The sequence below is a fragment of the Tupaia chinensis genome, unplaced genomic scaffold (assembly GCF_000334495.1).
Source record: "Tupaia chinensis unplaced genomic scaffold, TupChi_1.0 Scaffold143705_1, whole genome shotgun sequence".
Classification (NCBI taxonomy): domain Eukaryota; kingdom Metazoa; phylum Chordata; class Mammalia; order Scandentia; family Tupaiidae; genus Tupaia; species Tupaia belangeri.
This window is the reverse complement of record NW_006203553.1, coordinates 829,102-854,697: the sequence shown is the minus strand read 5'-3', so window position 1 is coordinate 854,697 and position 25,596 is coordinate 829,102. Positions and strand designations below refer to the sequence as shown.

The 25,596-nt window shown below is 50.3% G+C and overlaps 1 protein-coding gene across 13 annotated transcripts in view; it reads left to right on the top strand.

The window, feature by feature from the left end:
- The window catches only part of TACC1 (transforming acidic coiled-coil containing protein 1), a 97,019-nt gene that overhangs the window by 41,019 nt on the left and 30,404 nt on the right, over positions 1–25,596 (top strand). For 6 of the 13 annotated variants that reach the window (XM_027766803.1, XM_006164756.1, XM_014582640.1 and 3 more), the window contains exons 1-2: positions 10–180; positions 1,079–1,194. The exons of 2 other annotated variants lie outside the window; for them this stretch is intronic. In XM_027766803.1, coding sequence (XP_027622604.1) covers positions 20–180; positions 1,079–1,194 — 277 coding nt within the window. In that variant the 5' untranslated portion in view covers positions 10–19. Of the gene's footprint in view, positions 1–9; positions 181–1,078; positions 1,195–25,596 lie in introns of those variants that run through there. 5 more of the 13 variants (XM_014582642.2, XM_027766807.1, XM_027766808.1 and 2 more) reach the window with 2 other exon arrangements.

The window sequence follows — 25,596 nt, the reverse complement described above, 5'->3', positions numbered from 1 at the left end:
CGCCCGGGGAGCCGCGCTCATGGCCTTCAGCCCGTGGCAGATCCTGTCCCCCGTGCAGTGGGCCAAGTGGACGTGGTCCGCGGTGCGCGGCGGGGCCGCCGGGGACGACGAGGCCGGAGGACCCGCGGGCGACCCCGAGGAGGAGGACTCGCAAGCCGAGACCAAATCCTTGAGTTTCAGGCAAGTACCCCGCACGCCTGCGAGGCGCGGCCGTGCTGCCATCCCTCCGTCTGCGCTCATTCCGTGTGCGTGTGTGTGGCCGCCACCCGCCTAACGTGTCATGGCCTTGCCGCGTCCCTGCCTAACCAGGTCCCCGCTGGGCAAAGTTCAGGAGGCTCCGGCCCGCGCCTTTGCTCTCGGTGTCGCTATGAGCTTTTCCAACCCAACCCAGAAGCTGCAGGCTGTCCGCTTCCCCGTTTCCTCGGTCACTTTCCCCAAACCGGCCCCTGCGCCCCTTGGTCCTCAGTGTCACCGATCCCTCCTGGTGCAAGTTAGAGCCCTCTCTGGGGGTGGGGAAGTCGCTCCCCGGCACTCCCAGGGCCCCCCTGTGTCCCCAAAACGCAGCGGTGTTAAAGAAGGTCGCGCGATGACAGGCCCCTGGCAGCTGGTGAGAAATGGTGGTCTCTGCTGAGCTGTCACCCTGTGATTGCGGGAGGCAGGTGACAGCATTCTTAGCCTGGCCCGAGTGAGTTCCAGACAGGTAGCGGCCTATGTAGGAAAAAGCCGAGGCTCGAACTGGCTTAATTTTGAGGTGGGGGCTTATTCATTGCAAGTCTCTGGAAAGGGCTCCGGGGAGGAGAGGAGTCTGATGGAAAGCACTTTTTTTGGGGGAGGTGTCAGAGGGAAGGATGACCTCACAAATAGCTGGGGATGGAGAAAGACTTCCCGGATGGAGGAGGTTTCGGGGAGACGGGGTCCAGGCAGAGGAAGCCAGCAGCCTCTCTGCAGGCCAGTGGGTGCTGAAGCTCGGTTGCTCCTAAGTGAGACAAAAATGCGGGACTTCAGCTGCTGTGCGGAGGTCAAGGGGGGTCAGAGGTGCCGTTGAAAGTGGTAATTCCCAATTTTTCCCCCTTGGCAGCTCGGATTCTGAAGGTAATTTTGAGACCCCTGAAGCTGAAACACCGATCAGATCACCTCTCAAGGAATCCTGTGATTCATCACTAGGATTGCCAGGCCCTGGGGCCAAAACCCAAGGTAAAGGAAAGCTCCCATGTTCTGCCTGTTTTCATTTATTTATTTATTTAAAAGTTTGGAACCGTGCACATGAAAGAAGGGGAAAAGTGTTAGTTTAGGGCGGTTTAAAAAGGTTAGGATCATCTGTTTACTCAGAAACAGTTCGAAAGCTTTTATTTGAAAGGCTTTTTGTTTTTGTTTTTTTGAGTTGTGGTTACAGGGTTTCTTCCTTGAGTCGAGTGTGTGCCTCTGCCTCCTGAGCTTATCTCTATCAGACATTCCTGCGAGGTCTTTCTTAGTCTGTTAAAAAAAAAAAAGAAAAAGAAAAGAGAAAAAAGAAAAGAGAAAGCAAAGTGTATACCCTGGTGGGGTTATGTTCAGATTTGACATCAAAAGTTTCTCAGGCTAGGTTCCATTTTCCCCCTGGAATGGCTAGAGACGAAAATTACAGGTAAGAATTGATTTTTTTTGTTTGTTTTTTAAGTAGGGAGGAATCTTAAGAGGCTGTTTCAGAATTGCTGACCTCTCCCTCATTCATGCCCAGATGGCGGCTTGAACCCTGCCGTCTGCTTAAGCCAACCTGCACCAAGAGTCTCTTGTAGCCCTCAAAGTCCAACCTTGAGCCTGCCCTTCATCTGCAGGCGCTTCTGCTGTCCCACTTAATTCGCAGGGACCTCTTTTTTGTCACTTGGCCAGTGTTGAGTAGAGTTTTACCTGTCCTGATAGCGTTCATTTGCTCATTCAGTAAATAGAGTGTGCTGTGATTCAGCAGTGCAGCCTTGCTTTGCCAGCGCTGAGGCTGTGGAGGGAGTAGAGCCTCCTAAGGGTTAAGCAAAATATATACAGGAGGTCTTCAGAAAGCTCCTGGGATATGCATATTACGAATGAAACCATATACAGACATAACCATTTTTTTGTTTTGCACCATAATAACCCCATCCTGTCCTTTTCTTTTCCATGGACTTTTCGAAGTCTCCTAGGAGCTGGGGCTAAGTACTGTGGAGAAAAACGAAGCAGGGAAGAAGGAGCAGGGAGCACAGGTTGGGCTAGGGAATGCTGAAGGGCACTTAGGGAGGTGCAGGGCCCTCAGGCAGGGTCCAGGCAGCAAGCCTAAGATTCCTGGGGAAAGGCCCCTTCCAGCAGAGCAGATGGCACCTGCCAAGGTGTGAGACAGGACCAGCCCGTGACAGGGCCAGGCCCTCGTAGCGTGCTTGAGGAGTAACCAGGACGTGTGGCTGCAGTGACCTGGCCTGGCCGGGAGCTGTCACAGCTGAGCAGCGAGGGGAAAGGTGCCTATCGTGTCACAGTTTGTGCGCTGGTTTTCTTTCTGTGTGAGGTGGGAAGCCACTAGCGAACGTGTTCACCTCCTCTGGCTGCCCTAACAAAGTACAGGTTGAGCATCCATGATCTGAAATCCAAAATTCAGAATACTCCACAATCTAAACCTCTTTGATTTTGGTAACAAGTGGAAAATTCCACCCCTGACCTCACACGGACAGTCGTAGTCAGAGCACTGCACTGCAAACACGAAGGGTCAGATTGGCTCCAGGCCATGGGTCGTAGTCACTGCATTGCAAACACGAAGGGTCAGATTGGCTCCAGGCTGGGCGTATGGGGTATTTATGAGACATAGGTAAATTCTGTGTTTAGGGTTAGGTTTTATCGCCGAGATAGTGTATTATGTGTATGCAGATATTTCAAAATTTGAATCATTCTAAAATCCAAATCACTTCTGCTCTTTAGCATTTCTAATAAGGGATATCAACCTGTACCATAAACTGAGTGATAAAAATCACCGAAGCTGATCCTCCCCCAGATCTGGAGGTCTGCAGTCAGAGTGTCAGCAGGGTCGTGCTCCCTCCACCCACCTTAGGAAGAATCCTGCCTGGCCTCCAGGCCCCCCGTGGCTGCCGGCACTCTGGTAGTCTTTGGTTGACGGCAGCGTGACTCCAATCTCTCTCATCAATTGGCAGTTTTCTGTGTCCCCGTGTGCGTCTTCATGTGACCTTATTATAAGGACACCAGTCATTGAAGTTAGGGCCCACGCCTATCCAGCATGACCTCGTTCAACTCCATCCCATTTCCAGAGATACTGTTTCCGCACGGGGTCACATTAACAGGTACTGGGAGTTAGGACTTTGAATTTATCCTTCTGAGGGACATGAGTCAACCTGCAGCAGAGGGCTTTGAGCATTGGGCTTTTGCTTTGACTCCCTTTTCAAAGGCCCCCTGGCTGCTCTGCGGAGAAGGGACTGTCGGTGGATGCCCTTTGCACGCCCTGCCTCTGTTCTCGTGTCCGACCCCGCCTCCTCCACGGCAGAGTCGGCTTCCCGTTACCCAGTTCCCCAGGTTTGGAGCCAATAATGCCTTTCTCATCTCTCGGTCACTGCATTCTCGTGCACGGTGACTTCTTCACAGGTGGCCCGGGGAGGCCTTCTGGTAGCAGACTTTGCCATGGAGCTGGAATTATTTGTAAAATGGCTTCAGCTTTTTATGATTTGTTTTTGCTCTAAATGGAGAGCTCTGTACTGTGACCCCTTCTGAGAACTCGGCAACGCCTTCACCTGCCGCCGTCGGGTTCAGGCACCGCGTGGGGACGGGTCCGTTCACGTATTAGAGAACCCGCATGTGGCATGTAGCCGGATAGACGCAGTGACGACCAAGATGTCGTTTGTTCCTCACTTCTTACGCTTTATTCTCTCAAGATTGGCAGATCAGAAACGAGATTCCAACACTTGAAAGAACTGCTTTGTGGTCTTCACATCACATTTAAATAAAGCGCAGAAGACCCGGGCTAAGTAGCTGTTTGAAGACTGCTTTGAATTTTCCCAGCTTGGGCGTCCCTTGCTCGTCATCTTGTCAGCTGCTAGACTGATTCATTCGCCAGGTTTTTTGCCCGTTGAATAGAGGCCTGGATGTCCGAGGCCCGGAGCCACAGAGAACCCATTGTTCTGTCCTTCCCGTGCTAACGACTCTCACGCTCTATCCTCATTCTCTCTAAAAGGGAACATTTTTAAAAAACATTTTTTTCTTTTGGAGAGTCATGGGTAGAGAAACGTCGTGTGATAGTTCCTGGTTCAGGCTGTGACTGTGGGAGGTGGCCGGTAGTAGTGTACCGTCTGGGAGCCCGTCCTGCACACGGCGACATCGCTCGGGGTAGGCTTTCCGCAGCAGGGGCCGGCTCCGCAGCCTGTAGCCCTCTGGGGCTCCTTCTGCCCTGTATCCGGAGTCCAGAGTCTCGCTGGTCTCCTTGTCATCCATACATGGTAGAGGTGAAAATGCAACCAAAGCCCAGGTCTGATCAGGAAGGTTGCAGTGGCAGAAATTCCTTAAGAGTCATTTCATGTTGAAGTTACATTTCTGGGACTGGACGGTTCCCATTCTCCCACAATTGTTGATTGTTTCGCTCCTGATGAAGTTGTATTTCTGTGGCTCTGGGGTGTGCATGGGTGGCACGTATGGGTTACATGTCGACTGTACCGTCTGGAGAATGGCTTCCGAGTCAGTCCGTAGGCGTTGGAGTGAACATGTGTGAAGATCCTGGCCCCCTGGTACACAGCGGCCCCCACGTGCGTGGACTCTGCCCCGTATGCCATACCCATGGCTCCCATGTCAACTGCTCTGTAAATCTTTGAAGTCAGGGAAGGATCTGAGTCTATTTTGAAATGACTTTCTTTTTATTGAAACTATTTTAGGAACTTACAGTATCAGAGCTCTGTAATGATTCTTCCTGACATAATTGTGCCATTCTAGGAATTAAACAGTGCATAGGATAGTGGATTTTTTTTTTTAAGCCACAGATAGAAGCTGGTTTCAGTCTAGTTTTACCTTTTGTTTTATAAATTTTATTGCTAGAGGGAACATGCACTTGCCAGAGAGAGAGAGAGAAAGAGAGAGAGAAGGAGAGAGAGAGAAGGAGAGAGAGAGAAGGAGAGAGAGAGAAGGAGAGAGCGACCCCGCTTTGGGAGCACGGTCACGGCACAGTCGTTTTTTTCATCTCTCCATCCCATCAGGGTTTTGGGCACACACGTAAGCCTGGCATGGTTTTCAAGCTGCCGGGGTTGGGACTCAAACTGCAGTCACCCAATGCACGTGCTTACCCGCTATGCTACTGAGCTGGCCCCAATGCACTTCCGTTCTACTTCAGTGAAATGGAACTCTATCCAGAGAGATTTTTGACAGCACCAGACTGGTGGCTGTCATGTCTGGGCTGGAAGCTCTGTGTTTGCTGTCTGTCTGCCTTCGCTGTGGTGGGACATGAATTAGACACATCCTCTAGGAAAGGACGTTGGGGAGGTCCACGTCAGGTTCTCCCTCCGTACATGTTCCAGGAGATGCTGAAGGGTGTGGCTTTAAACCAGCTTTTTAGCCTCAAAAACTGCAGTGGATATCCTCTGCCGCTTGAGCTCCCCCTACCGTGCACACACATCTTTATAACATTACTACCTTTCTTAGAGAAATACTGCTTGTTTGTTTACTTATTTACCTTTTCCATGAGCACTAGAGAGAGATTCAGGCTTGCTCAACACGGTTCCCATGCCACGACCCACCCCCAGTCCCGGCCAGCCCGGGTCATGGGCAGGTGTGTACAGGAAGGCCTTGTGCCACCACTGCCCACCGCCTGACCTGAGAGGAGGATATGTCTGTTTCATTGGCAGAGGATGTGTGTGTGCTTGTGAGAGAGACCGGGCAGAGAAGGAGAAAGCCCCCTAATTGGGCCTTGGCTACAGTCTCTGGGGCTGCAATCCCGTCTTCATTTCTTTTGTTTTTAAGAAAAATTTTTATAAGAATTATTTAACTTTTATTTATTCATTCATTTATTTTAATAAATGAATTAAATTTAATAAATGAATTGACCAGAGAGAGATGGAGAAAGAGAGAGAAAAAGCAACAAAGCAACCAGGTCCAGGACTCGAACCACGGTTGGCCATGTGTAGTATTCAGTGCTGTAACCACCATGCCACTTGCTGGTCCTCCCAAACTTCATTTCTTCATCCTGTAGGGATTTGGGGGGCACACACACACACACACACACACACACACCTGGTGTGGTTTTCAAGCCACCAGAGCTGGTATTGAAACCAGGGATGGTCATCTGCCTTAACCACTGGCTGTGGGGTCAGGTCGGCTCAGGAAAGAGAATCTTCACACCGGAGCTCTCCTACCGCCCCTGGAACAACTATGTAAGCCTGTCCAGTTTGACATGCTCATTTTTTTTTTCTTTTTGACAGGTTTTTGCTGTAGGGCGCGTGCGCTTGCCAGAAAGACAGAGTGAGACAGAGAGACAGAAAGCGAGAAATCACCCCCCAGGGGGATGGCCACGCTGCAATCCCTTCTCCTCCATTCTCCTCTCAGGATCTTGGACACACATGCACACGCGCCTGGTGTGAGTTTAAGCCACCGGGTTAAGGGCTCGAATGGCGGTCGACCACATGGGAGTCCAGCAACATAGCCATTACGCTAACTGCTGGTCCCTTGACATGCTCATTTGATGCCTAGGTGTTGTAGAGACTAACGGTACCCCTCCAGAACAGAAGGCAGGAGGCAGGCGGTATCAGTCTACAGACTGCTCCTGCCGCAGGCCTTTCAGGGAACATGGAGTTGTTTGCTGACGCAGTTTTGGTCACCTCGATCAGCATCAGCAAATTGTCTCAAAGGCAGATCTGTCCTGCACGCGTGTGGGGTTCTGCCTTTTTAAATGGATGGAAAAAATAACCGTTTTGTGATATGTGAAAATGATATGAAATTGACATGTCAGGGCCCATAGAGTTAGGGCACAGCCGGGCTCCTTCGCCAAAGTCGTCTGTGGCTATGTGTACACCGTGGCAACAGGTGGGCCCTGGGACAGAGACCAGATGTCTGACGAAGGCCTAAACCTTTACTCTCTGGTCCTTAATGGGAAGATTTGTTCAACCTATATCCATAAAGTTTAACTAATTCAGGATGACAGCAGCGAAGAGCAGACAGTGGGAAGGCCGGACCTCTTTAACAGACGAGTGGTGTGGGCCGGTACCTTTAGCAGGTCTGTGAGGTCAGAGGTGGTGCAGGGAGTCCGCTCTGGCCTGGCTGTCTCCCTCGCAGAGATAATCTGTCAGTGCAGCTGATAGTCAGTCAACTAAGATCTAAGGAGAAATAAAAACTACTTAGAAGAGAATTTAGAGAAGAATAAGGAACATCTAGCAATTTAAGTACAAGCACATCAGACTCAACTTCTGCCCATCACATTACTGTTCTGTAACTGAGTGTTTGAGAATTGTAGAGTTGTCTTAAGTGGTGGACACAGCAAATTAACTGGGATGTGTTAGACTAGATGGAGGGCCTGGAGATCTAATCCTAAAGCTTTGGGTTACATATTTCAGCAAATGCTATGCGAACATTTTTCACTAGGTACATATTACAGGCTCCATTTAGATCTGCAGGTATGTTCTCTGGGGACTTAGTGTAACATCCTCTCCCTGCCCCCCGCCTCGGGTTGCACTATTAGAATTTCCTAAAATAATGGGGTGAATATGGGCCTAAACCCTACTGAGTTCACCAGTCCCCACCGTGGGGTTCCTTTGACAACTTCCTAGGCTGCTGCTCTTATTTTCATCTCTTTATTTTTTGGTGTGACTGGCTCTTTTGAGGCTTAATTTAATTTTTTCATATCATACGATTCTATTTGGAGACATTTAAGACTTGACAACATCAGCAGCATGGCACCATTCTCCCTGCAATGCTCTCAGCTTTCGGGTTGAAGACTCCCACTCGTTGATGGACAGGACCTGTTCTCTCTGCTGCTTCATTTCTCACAATGAGTGAGTCATGGAGGAAGCGCCGCTGCTTCACTGTGGGGCTCCACCCGAGAGAACATCCTTGTGGGGTGGGGGGAGTTCTGGTTTTCCCAGCAGCGACTTGAGAAAGGTCGGAACCACAGAAAAACAACCATATTTGAATAAAGAATCCCAGGGGAGCGAAGTCCTCCTGCAAAAAGTAAAGGTTTCAGTAACTGTGAAAAATCGGTGTTTTTCTTATGAGTAATAAGTTCAAAATCTTAAGAAATATCGTAGCAATCAAACTTAAGTCAGAACCGCACCCCTCTGTCTCAGGTTTCCCTGAGCATCGGATAAAGCAGTGTGCTTACCGGACCATTTCTGGTGGTAGACGCACTATCTATCCCGCTCCCCCCAGCCCCCGTGTGCGTGTGTGTGTGTGTGTGTGTGTGTGTTACGGTAATACGGGGAAGTAATCCTTCTAAAATTATATGGCCACCATTTAATGTCTCACTCCAAAAATGGATGTGGCCCAAAGCCATTTTAACATTTAAGTTCAAGAATTAGCCATAGTGTCTTTGAGGTGACCAGTAATACTGCCCGTAGGAAGCCTTGGGGGTATAAACCATTTTGTCACAATTGCCTGAACCCAGATTGGTGATGGGAGATCATGGTTTATCCACCCAAAACAGCCATGTCAGCGGGGATTTGATAACCGAGGTGGCTCGGCTGCCTGGTGGCTGTGAACGTGGGCCTGGAGAGGCGGCTTGCTCGCTCGAGGTCTCACCCTCACTGTCGCGTGTACAGGTCCTGGTTTGCGCGTTCACACGAGGTGCTTAGGTCCCCAGGGGTGAGGTCAGTGGTGGCTAGATTCACGCGGGAATAATGACAGCACCGAGTATGTCATTCATTCGCAGACAGAGACGACCTGGCAGCTCCGTCTGGCAGCGGCAGACACTCTTGGCCAGTCTGGGCACCCTCCACAGCAGTGTTGGTGTCCAGCTTTCCCATGGCGAGACCTCCTCCTAGCAGACCACCAGCTTCCTGTTTCAACTGAGTTTATTTATTCGGTGTATTGGAAGCACATTGTTTTTTATCATCTCATTTGATTTTTAGAACAATGATGGGATGTAGACAGGGTACCTGTGACTTCCATTTCACAAGTGAGAAATTGAGGCCTAGATCCTTTACTCTCCTAGTGGACTTGGGTCTTGAATTCAGCTTTTAAGATTGCAGACCCAGGGCCAGCCCGTGGCATGGTGGTTAAGGCAGCTGGATTACACATGGCTGACTGTGAGGTTCAAGTCCTGCACCCAGTGGCTTGAAAAACACAATGAGGGCGTATATATGTGCGCCCCAAATCCCATAAAAGAAGGGAGAATGGAGAAGGGGTTGGGCGTGACCATTCCCCGTGAGAGATGCTTTCTCTGTCTCTTCCCTTCCCTCTGTCAATCTCCAGTGAACGCATGTGAAGATGAAAAAAAAAATGCAGACCCAGAGCTCCTTGAAACATACAGCGTTTCTTGCCGGGGATGTGCGGATCTCTCTCCTCACTGTCTGGAGGGAAGATTTACCTGGTGAAAGGAAGGTTCTGAAAGTGTTGTCAGCACGGGGTGATGGAGAGCGTCCACTTGAGGACCCTGTGAGACGGTCGTACTTACATCTCCCACCTGGGTGAGGCCAGTAGGGTGAATGAGGTATAAGTTGAATTTTAGGCCTTTGAACATCTGAAGTTGGAAAGTTCGCAGCACAATTCGGATGTAGGTGAGCTGTCAGGACAGAAATCTCCCTGGCTGAGCAGAGCAGTTGTCGCGACCATACTCTGCTGAACGTGTAGTTCAGCTCCCCCACGAGGGAAGGAGGACAGGATTCCTCCCAAACCGTGCCAGGGAGGAGGCAGGCGCGTCGAGAGGTGCAGCCCCCAGGCGCCGTACCTGTCGGGGTGGAAAGAGGAGCATGGAAGAGGCCCGTGCCAGCGATCTGTGGCTGCCTACCGACCAGGTTCTAACAAATAACAGATTATCGCAAAACTCAGTTTAAAACGGTGAGCTGGATCTCGTTCCGTTTTGGTGGACAGGGAGTTGGGGAGCAGCGAAGCTGGGCGGGCTGGCTCAGGCCCCTTGTCGGCTGCCCTGCCGCCCTGGAACGTTTGCCTGGCTGCGGACATCGTGTCCCTGCCGGTCTACTCACTCGCTCGGTCAGTTAATGCTGGTGGCTGGCAGGAGCTCCGTTCTCTGATGTGAGCCCCTCCAGGGAGCAGCTCGAGGACCCCCACAGCATGACAGCTAGGTGACCCAGGAGAATGCGAGATACAAGAGCCTGCACTTCAGAAGGCTCACGGTACCCTCCACAGGGTCCTTCTGGTTGCCCAGGTCGGTCGAGAGCGTGAGTAGCCCCAGTGGGGTTCTCGGGGCCCATCTCGGAGGCTGGTACCACAAGACCCTCTCTGCTTTTAGAAAACTGTTCCAAAGAGCGTCATTTCACAGACCGCAAAGCTTTTTCCTCTGCTTTCTCCCTTGGGGTCCCTTCACTGCTCCCCCACTGTCTGCAGCCCCTTTCCTGGAGCTGGAGCAGGAGCAGGAGAGGCAGGAGAAGCCACCGTCCGCAGCCGGCCGTGTCCTGTGCAGAGGCCTGAGCCCTGCGGTGGCTGCCGCGGCTCCCGTGTGCTGCCGCGGCTCCGCCTGGAGGCTCCTATCCCATCCCGCAGAACGCCTCCCTCTTTCTCTATGTGGCCCGAGTCCCAGCTTCGTGTGGGTGGTTGCTACTTTGTGAGCGAGGCAGTCGCTGGTTTGAGTTCTCCAGGAGTTATTTCGGAGGAGATGCACATTCTGGCTGTTTGGCAGCAACAGACCGGGTTACACAGTTCGGGTCTCAGACCCAGCAGTCGCGCAGGGGTGTCCTCCAGGGTCCTGCCGGCGTGGCTCGGATGGAGGCGAGGTCCTGGGGGCGCGCAGAGATTCTGTGTGAGGGAGTGGGTTCTCCTGTTAGATCCCGAGTTTCTGTCTGTACCTCACACAGATCCTCGTGGCCCCAGGGCCCGTGGGCATCTCACGCGTGAGCGCGGTGGCCGTGCTTGTGGTCCATCTCCTTCTCGGGAGAAGGTCTTGTCTTCCTGGGTGGGGGGGTGGGACCCCTCCCTCCTGCCTTCTCAGGCCTCCAGAGGACGGGGTCTGGGCCCCTTTTACGTGACCTCACAGAAAGTGCTGCCATGAAAGTGCATGGCGCCTTGTTCACGCCTAGTGCACGCCTCTCAGCTTATCACGCGGGGTTCCAGATTGTTCTTTATCTGTGAGTGCCAGGTTTTGGAGTGAGTCTCGCCAGAGTCTGGAAACACGTCTCAGGAGAACGGCGTAGGCGTACCAGTCGGCACCCGACTTTCACAGACCACGGCTCAGCCTGCCCTCCCGTAGCGCTGGGCGCTGTTTCTGTCCTGTGCTTTTGAGGAGGGTGGGAAGGGAGGGTCCGGACACTTAGCTCCTCGTCTTGGTTGCATCAGGTTGTGCGTGTCGGCGTGTGTGCTGGTGCATCGGTGTGTGTGTTGGTGTCTGCATTGCTGCATGTCGGTGTGTGTGTTGGTGCATCTGTGTGTCTGTTGGTGTCCGCACTGGTGTGTGTCGGCGTGTGTGTTGGTGCATCAGTGTGTCTGTTGGTGACTGCGTTGGTGCGTGTCGGCGTGTGTGTTGGTGCATCGGTGTGTCTGTTGGTGTCTGCACTGGTGCATGTTACTAAGTGTTGGTGCATCGGTGTGTCTGTTGGTGACTGCGTTGGTGCGTGTCGGCGTGTGTGTTGGTGCATCAGTGTGTCTGTTGGTGACTGCGTTGGTGCGTGTCGGCGTGTGTGTTGGTGCATCTGTGTCTGTTGGTGTCTGTGTTGGTGCATGTTGGCATGTGTGTTGGTGCATCAGTGTGTCTGTTGGTGACTGCGTTGGTGCGTGTCGGCGTGTGTGTTGGTGCATCGGTGTGTCTGTTGGTGTCTGCGTTGGTGTGTGTTACTAAGTGTGTTGGTGCATCGGTGTGTCTGTTGGTGTCTGTGTTGGTGCGTGTCGGCGTGTGTGTTGGTGCATCAGTGTGTCTGTTGGTGTCTGCACTGGCGTGTGTTGCTAAGTGTGCTGGCACGTGAGTTGGTGGTATTGTCCTGCCCTGGGCACTGAGACATCTTGAAGTGCTGGCTCCCTAAGAGAATGCACCGCCTTGACTCGCCCATCGAGTGCGACGGCTGCCCCCACGCACAGGCTCTGGGTGGCCCCGGACTGTGGGCATGTGAGCTGTGCAGCCCACACCCTCAGGTTGGCTCCAGCGTCCGGAGGAGGCCTGTACAGCTCAGGTCCGCTTCTCTGCTTCAAGGCTGAGCTCCGGCCTAGGAGGCTGAGAGCACACATGGAACACTCTTTTCTGGAGGGTGGGAATCAGAGGGATTGGGAATGCAGAGACATGACACTGAAGAAACCAAACAGCTCTCGGATTTTGGGCACTTGCCTAGATGCTAATGTGTCCCTTATTAGCAGTCTCCCCAGGTGCCAGAACCACACTGCTTCCCTGGTTCCCTTCTTCCTGAAGCCCTAGACTCAACCCAGAGAGGAGGGGTGGAGGGGAGGGGTGGAGGGGAGGGGTGGGGGAGAGGGGTGTGGGCCGGGGTGGCCCGCAAGGCCTGGGAGCTGTGGAGGGAGGAGTGGGACTCCCAAGGGGCAGGGTTGGTGGATCGGTGGATTGGGCCTTAACCCTTCCCCTCTGTTGGCCTAGAGCGACTGGCTCAGCTCTCACACTCGCTTTCTGTCCCTGGTAGGAAGGGTCAGAGGGGGAGCCTCTCTGAATCAGGCTGTGCTCAGCAGGGGGCCTGGGACTACCAGCTCTCTCTAGAGTAGGGAGGAGAGCATACTACCAGCTCTCTCTAGAGTAGGGAGGAGGGCCCTGGGAGCTGGAATCTGGAGGAGGGAGTTGGCGGTGTTGTTTCCCAGACCCCCTGACCTCCCGAGATGTCTCAGCAGCAAAAGACGGAATTTGTGAAGGAGGACTTGGACGAAGTCAACTGTTAAAAATTAGAACTGAAAAAAAATCCCCCCACCTCCAGACGAAGTGAAACGAACACAAAAGCCTTGTGGCCCAGACGGCGGTTCTATCTCTAGGACGGTTCATATTCTTGGCAAGGTCTGTTGTTCGGGGGAAGGATGATCTCATTTTTTTCACCTCTTCCTGTAAATAGAACGTATTTAGCACACTGTGGGCTTCCTCAAGAGAAAATCCAAAATGGATGTGATGGTGAGACTTGCCACCTCTCTCAAGTGTGTGCCCCTGTAAGTGACGCACGGAAGAGACCGTTTAAAGCATTTTCTGAAACCTAAGTGTGTGGTGCAGTGGAGCCTTGTACCAAGGATCACGAGACTCTGCTTCTGCCCTGTGACCCCGGAGGCCGGGCCTCTGTGTCTTTCGAACATTTTATCGAGGTGTGGCTCGCGTGCCATACAGTTTATAAGGTGCACCGTTCAGTGGTTTATCAGCAGTGGTTTGACAAGGAGGTTGGGCAGCTCTGACCCCAGTCTGGTTCTCTGGAGCGTTTTATACCATCTCCTAAAGAAGCCTTATACCCGTTAGCTGTCACACTCCGTTCCTTTTCCACGCCACCCTGCAGGTCCCAGGCACCTGATCTTCCTTGAGTGTCAATAGATTCGCTTATTCTGGTCATTTCATCCAAATGGAATCACGCTATCGGTGGCCTTTTGTGACTGAACCTGCTCGCTTACCATACCTAAGGCTTTCACAGTTCAGCTGGGTTAGAGCAGTGTCTGTACTTCATTCCTTTTGAAATTAATTAATTAATTTTAGTGTTGCTAGAGGGTATATGTACTAGCTGGAGAGAGACAGAGACAGGAGAGAGGGAACGTGAGAAATCACCCCCTGGGGGAAGGCCATGCAGCAGTCCTTCTCTTCCATCCTCCTCTTGGGATTTTGGGCACACATGCACATGTGCCGCTGTGTTTTTCAAGCTGTCAGGTCTGGGACTCAAACTGTGGTTGACCATATGGGAGTCTAGTGCCTTAAACCACCACGCCACCTCCTGGTCACGCTCCACTCCTTTTTTATTGCTGCATGATACTCCACTGTATTGCTGTACCATAGACTTAGCTATTCATGAGTCCATGGGCATTTGGGTTATCCCCACTTCTGGGCTATTATGCATAATGCTGCTATGAAGATTCATGTTTATGAATGTGGATTTTTACTCCTGTCACGTATTTACCTAGGAGTAGAATTGCTGGGTTAGATGGTATCTCCGTGTCTAACATCTTGAGGAACTGCCAAACTGTTTTTCAGAGTGGCTGCATCATTTGACATTACTCCCAGTAGCATACAAGCGTTTGGCTTCTCTGCATCCTCTCCAAAATTTCTCCCCTAACCCCCACTTTTTTCCAGTTTGTTTATGTAGACAAACACCCTTAACAGGATCCTACCATGCCAAAATTCCCTCCAACCCTCAGCCTTCCCAGCCAGCCAAGAATATGGGTGCTCTCAAAGACACACATAGTGTGTTCAGGCCATCCAGGAGCTGAATCCAGGGCCCTTAGCACATGACTCAGGTGTCACACAGTGGCACCCTGTCACGTGTGTCACCAGAGGTAGTCCTCCAACATCTCTTACTATCAGTTTGATAGTTAGGCTAGTGAAACGTTTCTAAGTATGTCTGTGAGAGTATCGCCAGGCAGGACTGGCATGTCAGTCAGGGGGCTGAGAGAATAAGACCTGCCTTCAGTGTGCATGAGTACCATCCAATTGGAAGAGGGTTTGCTCCTTCTTCCTCCCTGCCCTCTTTCTCTTCACCCTTCCACAGTGTGCTGTGTGTTCTGCTCCTCTACACAGCTACTCCATTCTTGCTTTGGCCTTCGGCTGTACTCGTTTCTTTTGCTCCTGGCCCTTGTGTCTCTCTAGCCGTTTCGCCTTTGGACTATGGCCTCATACCAGTGACTGCCCATTGATGATTGGGCTTGTAGTTCCCCAATGGCCCCCTTTAGGTCTCAGACTAAAATTGCACCAATTTCTCTGCTCCAGAGTCTTTCAGCTGCTTCTCCAGCTTGCAGACAGCCTATTGTGGGACTTCTCCAACTGGCAATCATGTGAGATCGTTCCTATAGTAAATTTTTCTTTTACTTATATATATTAATCCCGTTGGTTCTGGTTTTCTGGAGTATTCTGAGCAATACGATAACCATCCCAGTTGGTATGATGAAATGGCATCTCATTGTGATTTTGCATTTCCCTAATGGCTAAAGATATTGAACGTATTTTCATGTAGTTACTGGCTATTTGTATATGTATTTTTAGAGAAATCTATTTAGATTCATTCTCCACTTTTGTTTTCTTTTTATTTACTTATTTTTTAAACTGTTGCTATGGGATACGTGTGCTCACCAGAGAACGACAGAGAGAGGGAAAGTGAGAAAGTCCCTCCCAGAGGGATGGCCGCACCACAGTCCTTTCTCCGTTTTCTGCTCAGGATTTTGTGCACGCACACACTCACTCCTCACGTGTTTTTCAAGCTGCTGTGTCTGAAACTTGACACCTGCCGTTGGCCATGTGGGATCCAGCTGCTCTAACCACTCCTCCACTGGCTGGCCCTATCTATATTTTTATTATTGAGTTGTAAGACTTTGTGTATTCTAGATACAAATCCCTTATGAGATACGTGATTATAAAATGTTTCTCTTGTTCTGTGGGTTCTCTTTTCATTTTTTTGGTATCAGTTGAAGAACAAACGTTTTTAATTACGAAATGCAGTTTATTAATCTTTCATCATGTCTTTGGTGTCATGTCTAACAAGGTTTTGCCTAATTGACATTTACAAAGATTTATTTGTACCTTCTTTTTTTAGCAGTTTTATAGTTTGGGCTATTATATTTAGGTTTGTTATTCATTTTTGAGTTAATTTTTGCACCGATATGAGGAAATAGTCCAACTTCATTCTTTTCATGTGGATATTCAGTCTTTCCAAGACCATTTGTTGAAAAGACTGTTCTCTTCCTTGGATTAATTTTGCGCCTTTGTCAAAAGTCAGTTGACTAAAGGACTGACTTCTGAACTCCGGTTGATTAGTGTACCTTGTAGTAATTTTTGAAATCGTGGGGCTAGGAGGTGGCGTGGCAATTAAGGTGTTGGACTCCCACAAGGCCCACTGCGGTTTGTGTTATGTCCCAGACTCCACAGCTTGAAAACCATGCCAGGCACATATATGTGCATACTCCAAATCCAGAGGGAATGGAGGAAAAGGGATTGCAGTATGGCCAATCCCCTGTGGGAGTAACTTCTCATTTTCCCTCTCTGTGGCTCTGAAGTCTGGCCTCTAACTTTATTCTTTTTCTTCCCCCAAGATTGTTTTAGCTATTTTTAGTCTTTTGAATTTCTGTGTGAATTTTAACTCGTTTGTTAATTTTTGCAAAGTGGCTGGCTGGGATTTTGATGGGGATTGTGTGTAGATAAATTTGGTAAGTATCGTCTTCCTAACAATATTAAATCTCCCACCCATTAATATGGGATGCCTTTTTGTTTCTTTAGATCTTTAATTTCCTCAAACAATATTTTGTAGTTTTTAGAATACAAGTCCGATACCTTTTTTCTCCTATTTTATTCTTTTGATAGTACTATAAACAAAATTGCTTCTTCGTTTTTTATTATTTTTGATTTTTTACTGCAAGTGTATAGAAATACATTTGACTTGTGCAAATTGATCTTGTACCCGTAACATTATTGAATATATTTATTATAGTTCTTGGTAGATTCTTTAGGGCTTTTCTATACACGAGATCATGTCATTTGCAAATAGAGATAGTTTTACTTCTTTTTCTAATCAGGATGTCTTTTATTTCTTTTTCTTGCCTTAATTACCTTGGCTAGACCTTCTAGGACAATTTTCAGTGAAGTGGCCAGAGTTGACATTCTTGTCTTGTTCTCTATCTTATGATTGGGTTTTTTGTAGATGACCTTTATCAAGTTGAGGTGGTTCCCTTCTAGTCCTAGTTTGTTGATTGTTTCTTGTTTTTGTTTTCTCTGCCAGAGGGCATGTGCACGAGAGAGAGACAGAGAGAGAGACAGAGAGAGAGAAAGAGAGAGAGAGAAGTACTTTTTAGTGGGACCTGGTCATGCCAAAGTCCCTTTTCCTTCATTTTCCTATCCCATCAGGATCCTGGGCAAGCCTGCAAATGCATTTGGAATGTTCTCCAGCCGCTGGGCCGAGGTTTCGAACTGTGTCAGCCATGTGGGATCTGTCTCCCCATGCATAGTCTTAACCACTGCTGTGTGGCCAGCCCAAGATATTGGATTTTGTCATGTGTATTTTCTGAATATATTAAGATGATTGTCTGAGTTTTGTCCTCTGTTCTGTTGGTATGGTATAGTATATGAAACAATTTTCATGTATTAAATCAATTGTATTTTCTGGATAAGTCCCACTGGTTTATGGTGCAGAATCCCTCTTATGTGTTGCTGGGTATGATTTGCTAGCATTCTATTGAGGATTTTTGTGTCTATATTCAGTATGTTTTTGTTTTTGTTTTGTCTTGTAATTATTTGGTTTTGGAAGTAATCCAACTGATAGACCTGATCGAATAAATTGGAAAGGGTTTTTCCATTATTTTTGAAATAACTTAAGAGCAACTGATATTAATTCTTTAAATATTTGATAGAATTTACCAGTAAGGTCCAGATTCTTTCTTCATAGGGAATTTTTAACAAACTATTTAGATTGAGTTAGATATATTCAGATTTTGTTTTCTCTTGACTCCAAGAGTAGTTTGTGTTTTTCTAGGACTCTATTTAAGTTGTCTAACGTGTCAGCATACAGTTTTTCATAGTATTATTTTGTTTCTTAGTGGAATTAGTAACTCCTACTATGCCTTTTTTATTGGGTGCTTTGAAGATCAAGTCAGGTAATATTTCTGGAAGTGCCCTGAAGACCATGTCAATGTGAAATGTTTTATTTGTCCTAAATTCTTAATTCTAGGACAGCATAGTTAATTGCACTAGAGCAAGTTTGAGTTGTTTTTAATTCCTTTGCGTTTTCACACTTGGTATCGAGAGTGTCCACTGTCTGTGATTTCTGAAATGTCGTGTCTCAGCTGTGCTTCCTTGTGAGTTACATCTCAGGGGAGAGCTTGCTGCCCTTGTTACCAAAGCAATTTGCAGGGAGACTGGGTTGGAAGGGCCCTTAAAGGATTGCTGGACCTGTCTCTCGGCCTGTTTCTTGGGAGGGAGCAGATGACCAGCTCTGTACTATGGGGGTCTCTGACCGTCCAGTTCCCGGCCAGCGCTGAGAGCAGCCGTTCGCCGCTTTCCCTGCAGAAATGCAGAGCTTGGTCCGGTCTCCGGTCTCCTGACCTCTGCTGACCTCTCCTGTAGCCTGTACCTCACCTGCACTGCGCTTACTCATCCCGCCTCCGCCCAGCCTGCTTCTGAGTCACTAATGAAGGTCCCTTTAAGTACAATCCAGCTGGCCTTCATAAATGAAGAATGATTTTAGTTACTGCTTCCAAAGCTTCTTTCCTTCTGCTGAATTATGAAAGCACATTCAAAGAGGAAGTAGCTGGTTTAGGAAGGGAAGTTGGCAGCACAAGAAACCGATTCTTAAAATCCAAAGTCCAGGGGCCTGCAGGTGGCATGGTGGTTAAGGCGCTGAACTGCCACATGGCTGAGCATGGTTTGAGACCCGAACCTGGTGACTTGAGAATCACACCTAGCATGTGTGCCGGCACGCCTCCAATCCAGGGAGAAGAGAGGAGAAGCGATTGCAGTGTGGCCATCCCCTTAGTGGGTGATGTCTCACTCTCCCTCTCGCCGTCTCTTTCTGGCAAGTGCACACCCTGTGGCATAATCCTGGAAAAAACAAACCAGAAGTCTAGCAGGGTTAGTGTTTTCTGGGTAGGAGGACGATGAGGTGGTGGTTAGGGTCTCATGATTCAGCACTGCATTGCTCTCTGCGGGGGCTTGGATTGTGGCTTTTTCTCTAACTGGACGAGAGGCCCTGTCCACGAATCCTGAGGTCCCTGTATGTCGGTGCCGGGCACAGTGTGCGCTGTGGGTTACAAGGACCTGTGGTCAGGTGGTGGGACTGGAACGGTTATCTTAGAACGTACTCTGTGATTTCTCCTGAGAGTCCCAGGCCCGAATGAAGCCGTTTTCACTAGTGGCAGAGCGCTGGCGTCGAGCATCTGGTCCGGGTCTTACGTAGTCTCGTTACTAGAGCTCAGGCCATGGCTTTGTGCGCATGTGAGATCTTGTCAGCACTGGGCTCTCCTGTGTGTAACGTCCTTGCGTATTCCCTTCATGTCCTCTGGAGCAGAGACCCGCACTCTGGGCTTGCATTCCGAAATCTAGGCCGGAGTCCTGTCCTGCAGTTGGTGGGGGTTTGCTTCCTACGGGACATCTGTAACCTGGGAGGCCGGGAGAAGCTGAGGGGTTGCCTCCACCAGTAAGGTCACCAGGAGCTGTGACCTGGGAGAGGGTCTGTGAGTGTGAGGCCCAACTGGGGCCTATGGAACCATTGTCTGTGAGAAGGCTCAGAAGCTTGACCCAGGGTCTGTCTCCATCCTGACTGTCAGGTGCCCGCCCCTAGAAGAGGGGACAGCACAGAGCAGAGCGTGCCCCCTCCCCTGCCATCAGCATTGAGGCTGGCAGTCCACCTTGGCTTATGAACCTAGCTGGGTTTTCTCAGGCTCATCCCATGAACAAGGAGAATTCGATGAATGAAGGTGGTTCTAGAATTGTTTAGGGCTCTCTTGCATGGTTGAACCGTGTCCCCAAACTAGGCTCCTCTGTCCAGTTGTCCTTGTAAATAAACTCTACTTGTGTGTCTTGGGGCAGGGAGGAGAGGCGGGGCTGGGCGAAGTTGAAGGTGGGAATTCTATGGTGAGATGGAGACAGAAGCTAGATGGGTGGAAGGGGATTCAGATTGGGGTGAGAAGATATTTTTTGTGCTTATTAAGAAAGGTTCTAGGGGCCGGCAGGTGGTATGGTGGCTAAAGGCTCTGGACTCCCACATGGCCAGCCGCAGTTTGAGTCCCAGGCCTGACGACTTTCTCTCTCTCCCTTCTGTTCCTCTCTGATGAAATTAAAATAAATAAATAAAAATAAAATAAAATAAAATAATTCTTAAAAAAGAAAAAGAAATAAAAGAAAGGTCCTACACCTCCATTCCTGGGAGTCCTAGCGGTAACACTGCTGGGAGTTTCGTGAAGTCTGGTGTGCCGGGACTTGCCTGGCTTCCCTCGTGCAGATCACCCAGCCTGGGCGATCACGGAACAAGTATTTTGAAGCCCAAGCAAAGGGCATCTGCAGCCAAAGAACCGATGATGGGTCTAAACGGCGCCCACCGGCAGTATTTCGCCATCATGGTAAGACCTGGTGAGCCCTGTGCCGGAGAAGTCGAACATCGCGGGAAGAACGCCAGCTCTGACGTGGGTGTGTGGTTTTCCAAGTGCTTGCCATTTTACCGTCTCTTCACTGAGACTGCCCGAGCAGAGCGGCCGTCCCTGCAGGTTCTGTCTGCAAGGGGAACCCGTTTCTCGGAGTTGCAGACACATCTCGTGGTACTGACATTCGCCCGTTTTGAGGCTTTCGGGGTTCTCATGAACTCGGGTGTCTACCCGGCATATTCTCAGCACCTGAGAATGCAAACCGGGACGTTAAGCTGTCTGCCTTAGTCCTTCAAGGTCTGGCATTTCATGCGCTCTTTCAAAGAGCTTTGTAAAGGGGGAGGGCAGAATGCGTTTCCCTGGGAATGGTCTCGCTCCTGATCCTGAGGAAGCGGAGAGGCAGAGCTGGTTCCAGAGCGCCCTGGGCGGTTCACACAACCTTTTAGATGCAGGGAAGGCTGGTGATTGGGGAGCAATCCATTCACAGCAGCGACTGTGGCAGAAGTGGAGACGTTGGGCTATTTTTGGATTTCCTCTGTTTGCTTTGAATTCATCTACCGGCTCATCTCCAGCCGCCTGTGTTCACCCAGCCACCAGGCAAGGCCGAGCTTGTCAAAATCAAAAGCATCAGACTTATTCTAGGGAGAGAGCTTCAGTGCACCCGGAAGGAGGTTTTTAGGGAAGGCAGTGGAAAGGCAGCAGAGCTAGGTTAGTTACGTAACAGTGTGTGCAGACGGGAAGCAGGCATTGGCGAAGCTTTGCAATGGAGGCCGCGAGAACCGGGCTCTTTTATTCTCAGTAAAAGCAGCTGTGGTATGCTACGTGAAGCTTCGGTTCTATTTTCGGGCGGCAGTGGGTGTGTGGGGTCAGCTGGTACGGGGACACTTGCTGACCGACGGTGTAAATGCACTGAAATCTTACCCAAGCTTCTTCAAGTTCCGCGGTTGGTTGGTTCTTTCCCTGCGTTATACACCCCGGCCGCCCACTGTTCTAAGTAAATGCACAGTCCTCTGCCCTGTGCCCTCTGCCCTGTCTGCTGGCGACTGAAGATGCTGGATCGAGGCTGGGTCTGCAGTGACCAGATGCAGGCCTGCGCAGATGTGCTAATCTGGCATTGCCCTGGGTTGGCCAGGAAATGGCTGGGCAGGTCCCCTTTGGGTGGAGCTGTCCCAGCGGTTTGTACAGGCCGGGCCAAAGCCAGCTGAGGGGCTTGTTTCCCTGCCTCACCCACCACCAGGTCCTGGAACGCCCACCCCAGACGCCCTTCCGTCCTCCCGTTCTCCAGGGGTGGGTGGGCAAAGCTAGTTCACGCAGAGCCCTGTGGTCTGTTTCCATATCTGATGCTCCCCCTCGGGCCAGAGTGAGGAGGGCAGGCGGGAGTTTGGTCGTGGCAGAGGGGCTGACAGCTGTCGGCCCTCCTCTAAGGTCGAGCTGTAGGCATCTGAACGCAGTTGCTGGGTAGGGCTGGGTTAGAACTGGCGTCTCACACTGAGCTGCACGAGAATCTTCCACGCTTCCTTCCTCCCCGGCTCCCAGGCTGCCTTGCGCTGGCCCTGTCACCTGGAGGTACACACTCCTGGAGTTCTAGGTCCTGAGCTTGGCAAAAGTGGCCGGTGGACGTGGGAAGAGAGGACGGAGCTCAACGGGGCGGGCAGGTGCGGAGGAAGGCGGGCAGCTCTGCCTCCTCGCAGGGAGATTAGGGCCAAAATGGAAAGCAGGGGGAGGGCCCAGCGAGAGGTGGTTCTCGGGGACGCCCTTCTCAGGGAGGTGTGGGTCGATGGTGAGAGTGTGGGTAACAGAAGCCCGAGGTGCCAAGGAGTGTGCTAACAGGACGAGGAAGGCCAGGAGCAGGAGCACGCAGTCCCCGCTGTCCCCGACAGCTGCTGGGGCAGCTCTGCTTTCCTCGGGCCCCACCTTGCCCTCGCCCTAGATCTTCCCAAGCCCGTGGGAAAAGAAAGCCCAGGTGACTGGGTGTCGGGGCTCAGGCTTCCTACGAGTGAGGTGGTGTAGATATTCAGCGTCAATGACAAGGAAGGGAGAGTGGGAGAGAAATTATGTCACTTACAAGGAAAAACTCCTAGTCAGCTTCCAGCATCGCACACAGAAGTAGACTGTGGCGCCTCTGTATTCCCGCTGCTCCGACTAGGCAGGGGTCAAGATTTCTCCGCACCTGGTCCCACCATCCCCTGTTACCCCTGTTCGTTCTTTCTTTTCTTGCTCGTGTTTTCATGGCAGGTTCTAGACACCATGTCATAACTATGTCAGTATGCACTTCTCAAATGTTTAGAGGGTCCAGCAGGTGGCGTGGTGCTTAAGGCACTGGATTCCCACATGGCTGATGAGGCAGTTCGAGTCCTGGATCCAGTGACTTGAAAAATCACACCAGGTGCATGTGCGTGTGTGAGCAAAATCCTGAGAGGTGAGTGGAGGGGAAGAGATGGCGGTGTGGCCGTCCTGCTGGAGGCTGATGCTGATTGCTCACTTTCCCTCTCACTGTCTCTCTCTGGTGTGCACACACACACACCCTATGGCAAAACCTGAAAAAAAAAAAAGAAGAAGCTAACACCTTTCAAATCATCTTTGATACTTGACACTTCAGTTCTGTGTAGCCTGTCATCAAGCCTTATCAATCCTACCTCCTTATTTTCCCTCTCATAAATGTTTTTAAGTTCCTTTCTTTGTTCCATGAGTTGAAAGACAGGACTGGCAGCACCCTCAACGGGTCTGGGTGTGAATCCAGCCTCAGCCCTCAGCTCGCCCCTGCCATGGCAGGGATGTTCCTAGAATACTCAGAGAGATCTCTGGACTTGAACTGGGAACCTCCCCATGTGGTTTAGTCTCACAGAGCACCCCCCTAACATCATATAACTGTTTCTCCTATTCGTTAACGCCACTCTCATGGAAGCCCCAGGATAACCTCCTGTAAGCTGTATTTGTTTCAGTTGGGACCCTGCTAGTCATTTTCCATATAGCTATCGGAGTAAATGGTTCGAAACGTCGATCCCACTGCATCCCCTGCTCTGGCTTCCCGGTGCTCTGAGGACAGAGACAGATTCTCTGGGGCTGCCGGGCTCTGTAGTCATGGCCTCTCTCCTCTCCTGGCCTCCTTTCTCCTCCTCCCTCGTTCAGTCATTATTTATTGACGTCTGCCTTCCCTCCCGGGCAAGGCTTGTGATGTTTTGTAGGTTAGATGTGTTAAATGCATTTGCAACTTGGTATATTTTTGGCTAACAATATCTTCGATTTACAGTGGGTTTATTGGGGCATAACCTTGTAAGTCAAGGAACATCTGTAATTGTTTAGACTTAACTATCTTAATCTATTTCCATGTAAGGCACTCATTTTTGTCCATTTTTTTTCACATAGAGAATTCAGAACTGAATTCAGAACCTTAACTACATTCACAATCCCAGATGTTATGTGATCAGTTGTTCTAGCCATCAGGAGTGGACGGAGGGCCAGCCAGGTGGCAAGAGTGGCTAGATCCCACGTGGTGGAGTGCAGCTCTTGTCCCAGGCCCTGTGGCTTGTAAACACGCTGGGCATGTGTGTGCATGTCCCCAAAACCCTAGGAGGAGAATGGAGCCGTGATTGGAGCATGTCCGTGCCCCCTGTGGGGTGCTTTCTTACTTTCCCTCTCACTGTCTCTGTCTGGTGAGTGCACGTGCCCTATAGCAAATTTACAGAAAAAGAGAGGGGCCAACAGGTGGCATGGGTGGTTGGGGCACTGGACTCCCACATGGCTGACCATGGTTCGAGTCTCAGACGTGGCAACTTGCTTTCTCACTTTTCCTCTCGTCTTTCTGTGGTCAAATTAAAAAAAAAAAAAGATAATAATAAAATTAAATAAATAATTTTTAAAAAGAGAGAAATGGATCTTATATGTAGTTTAGCTGCCAGGCCTGGAGTTGGACAGACTTTGGTTTGCACGTTGGTTAAAGTTGTTGTCTGGAGTCAATGAAATAACCCAAGTGCGTCCTTAGCACCTCTCCGCCTGGCCTGTACAAGCCCTCAGCGCATTTTACTTAGTGGTGTTGTTACCGACGGTTTTGCTTATCTGTTAATGTGATCAAGTTGTATTTGTTCTGAGCTTAGTTACAAAGTGGCTGGTAAGTGGCTTATGAAGAGCTCTAGTTAAACAGATGGACTGTGGCTTAGCCACGCCTTTATCCTGTGCTTTCTTTTTTCCATAGGGTGCTTGCACTCATCTGAGAGAGAGATGGAGATAGAGAGGGAGAAAACGAGAAATCAGCCCCCCGCCCCCGCCGGGAACGGCCACGCTGCAGTCCCTTCTCTGTTCTTCTCTTGGGATTTTGGGCACACATGCACAAACGCCCGGCACGTTTTTCAGGCTGCAGTGTGTCGGACTCTCGAGCCACGGAGTCCGCCACGTGGGGTCTTAGCCACCACGCTAAGATCCTAGTCCTGTACTTTCTGGCGTGTGTTCTCCTCCCGGTTCTCAAGGACATCACTGAGAATTGTCGCGCCCCTCCTGTTGCAGCATAATGGCTTCTGTGTTTACCTCTAATCAGGTGACATCAGATGCTCTCAGAATCTTTGGACCTGCCTCTCCGTGACGTCAGTGTGGACATGCTTGGTCTGAGAGGGCAGAAACCCGCTCAGGGTAGTGGCAGCGCAAACACGCAGCATTAAAACACAGAGGAGTTTTGTGGGAATTGGGCTGTGGTGGCATAGGTGGGCACTGTGCCTTCGTGGGCAGTGAGGAGTCTCAGGTACCCCCTTCCCTGCCACGTTCCCGCCGGGTGACAGGGTCTTCTGTTTTACTCTGTCCTCAGCCCTTGGTCTCATACTGTCTTAATTCAGATCCCTGAGAGGCAGTTTGCCATCTGTGGCACTCGGGTACTACAGACGGAGGGGTTCAGGAAAAGCCCGAGTGGGTCAGGGCGCTGCGGTGTGCAGTACGTATGTCCTCTGCGGGTCGGCGCGGTGGGGCTCGCGAGACTCTGCAGGTCAGAGTCGGGCACGCGGGATGCGGCTGAGCTCTGCCAGGCGTGGCCATTCAGTTTCAGGGGCAGAAGGTCAGGCAGTCCACAGCTGTGGGTGTTAGGATGTTAAAAGCAGAAGTATCCTCTATCCATGAGCAAAATGTAAATACTCACACCATTTCAAAAATAAATGAGAAGCCTGCCATGACTAGCTTAGAGTCACCTTTCTGTGGCCCTCAGAACTAAAAGAACCAAATAAAATTAATTGGAAATTGATTTCCACTGTAAGTGAAGGGAGGTAGTCCCCCTCATGTTTAATGTAAGTCAATTAATTT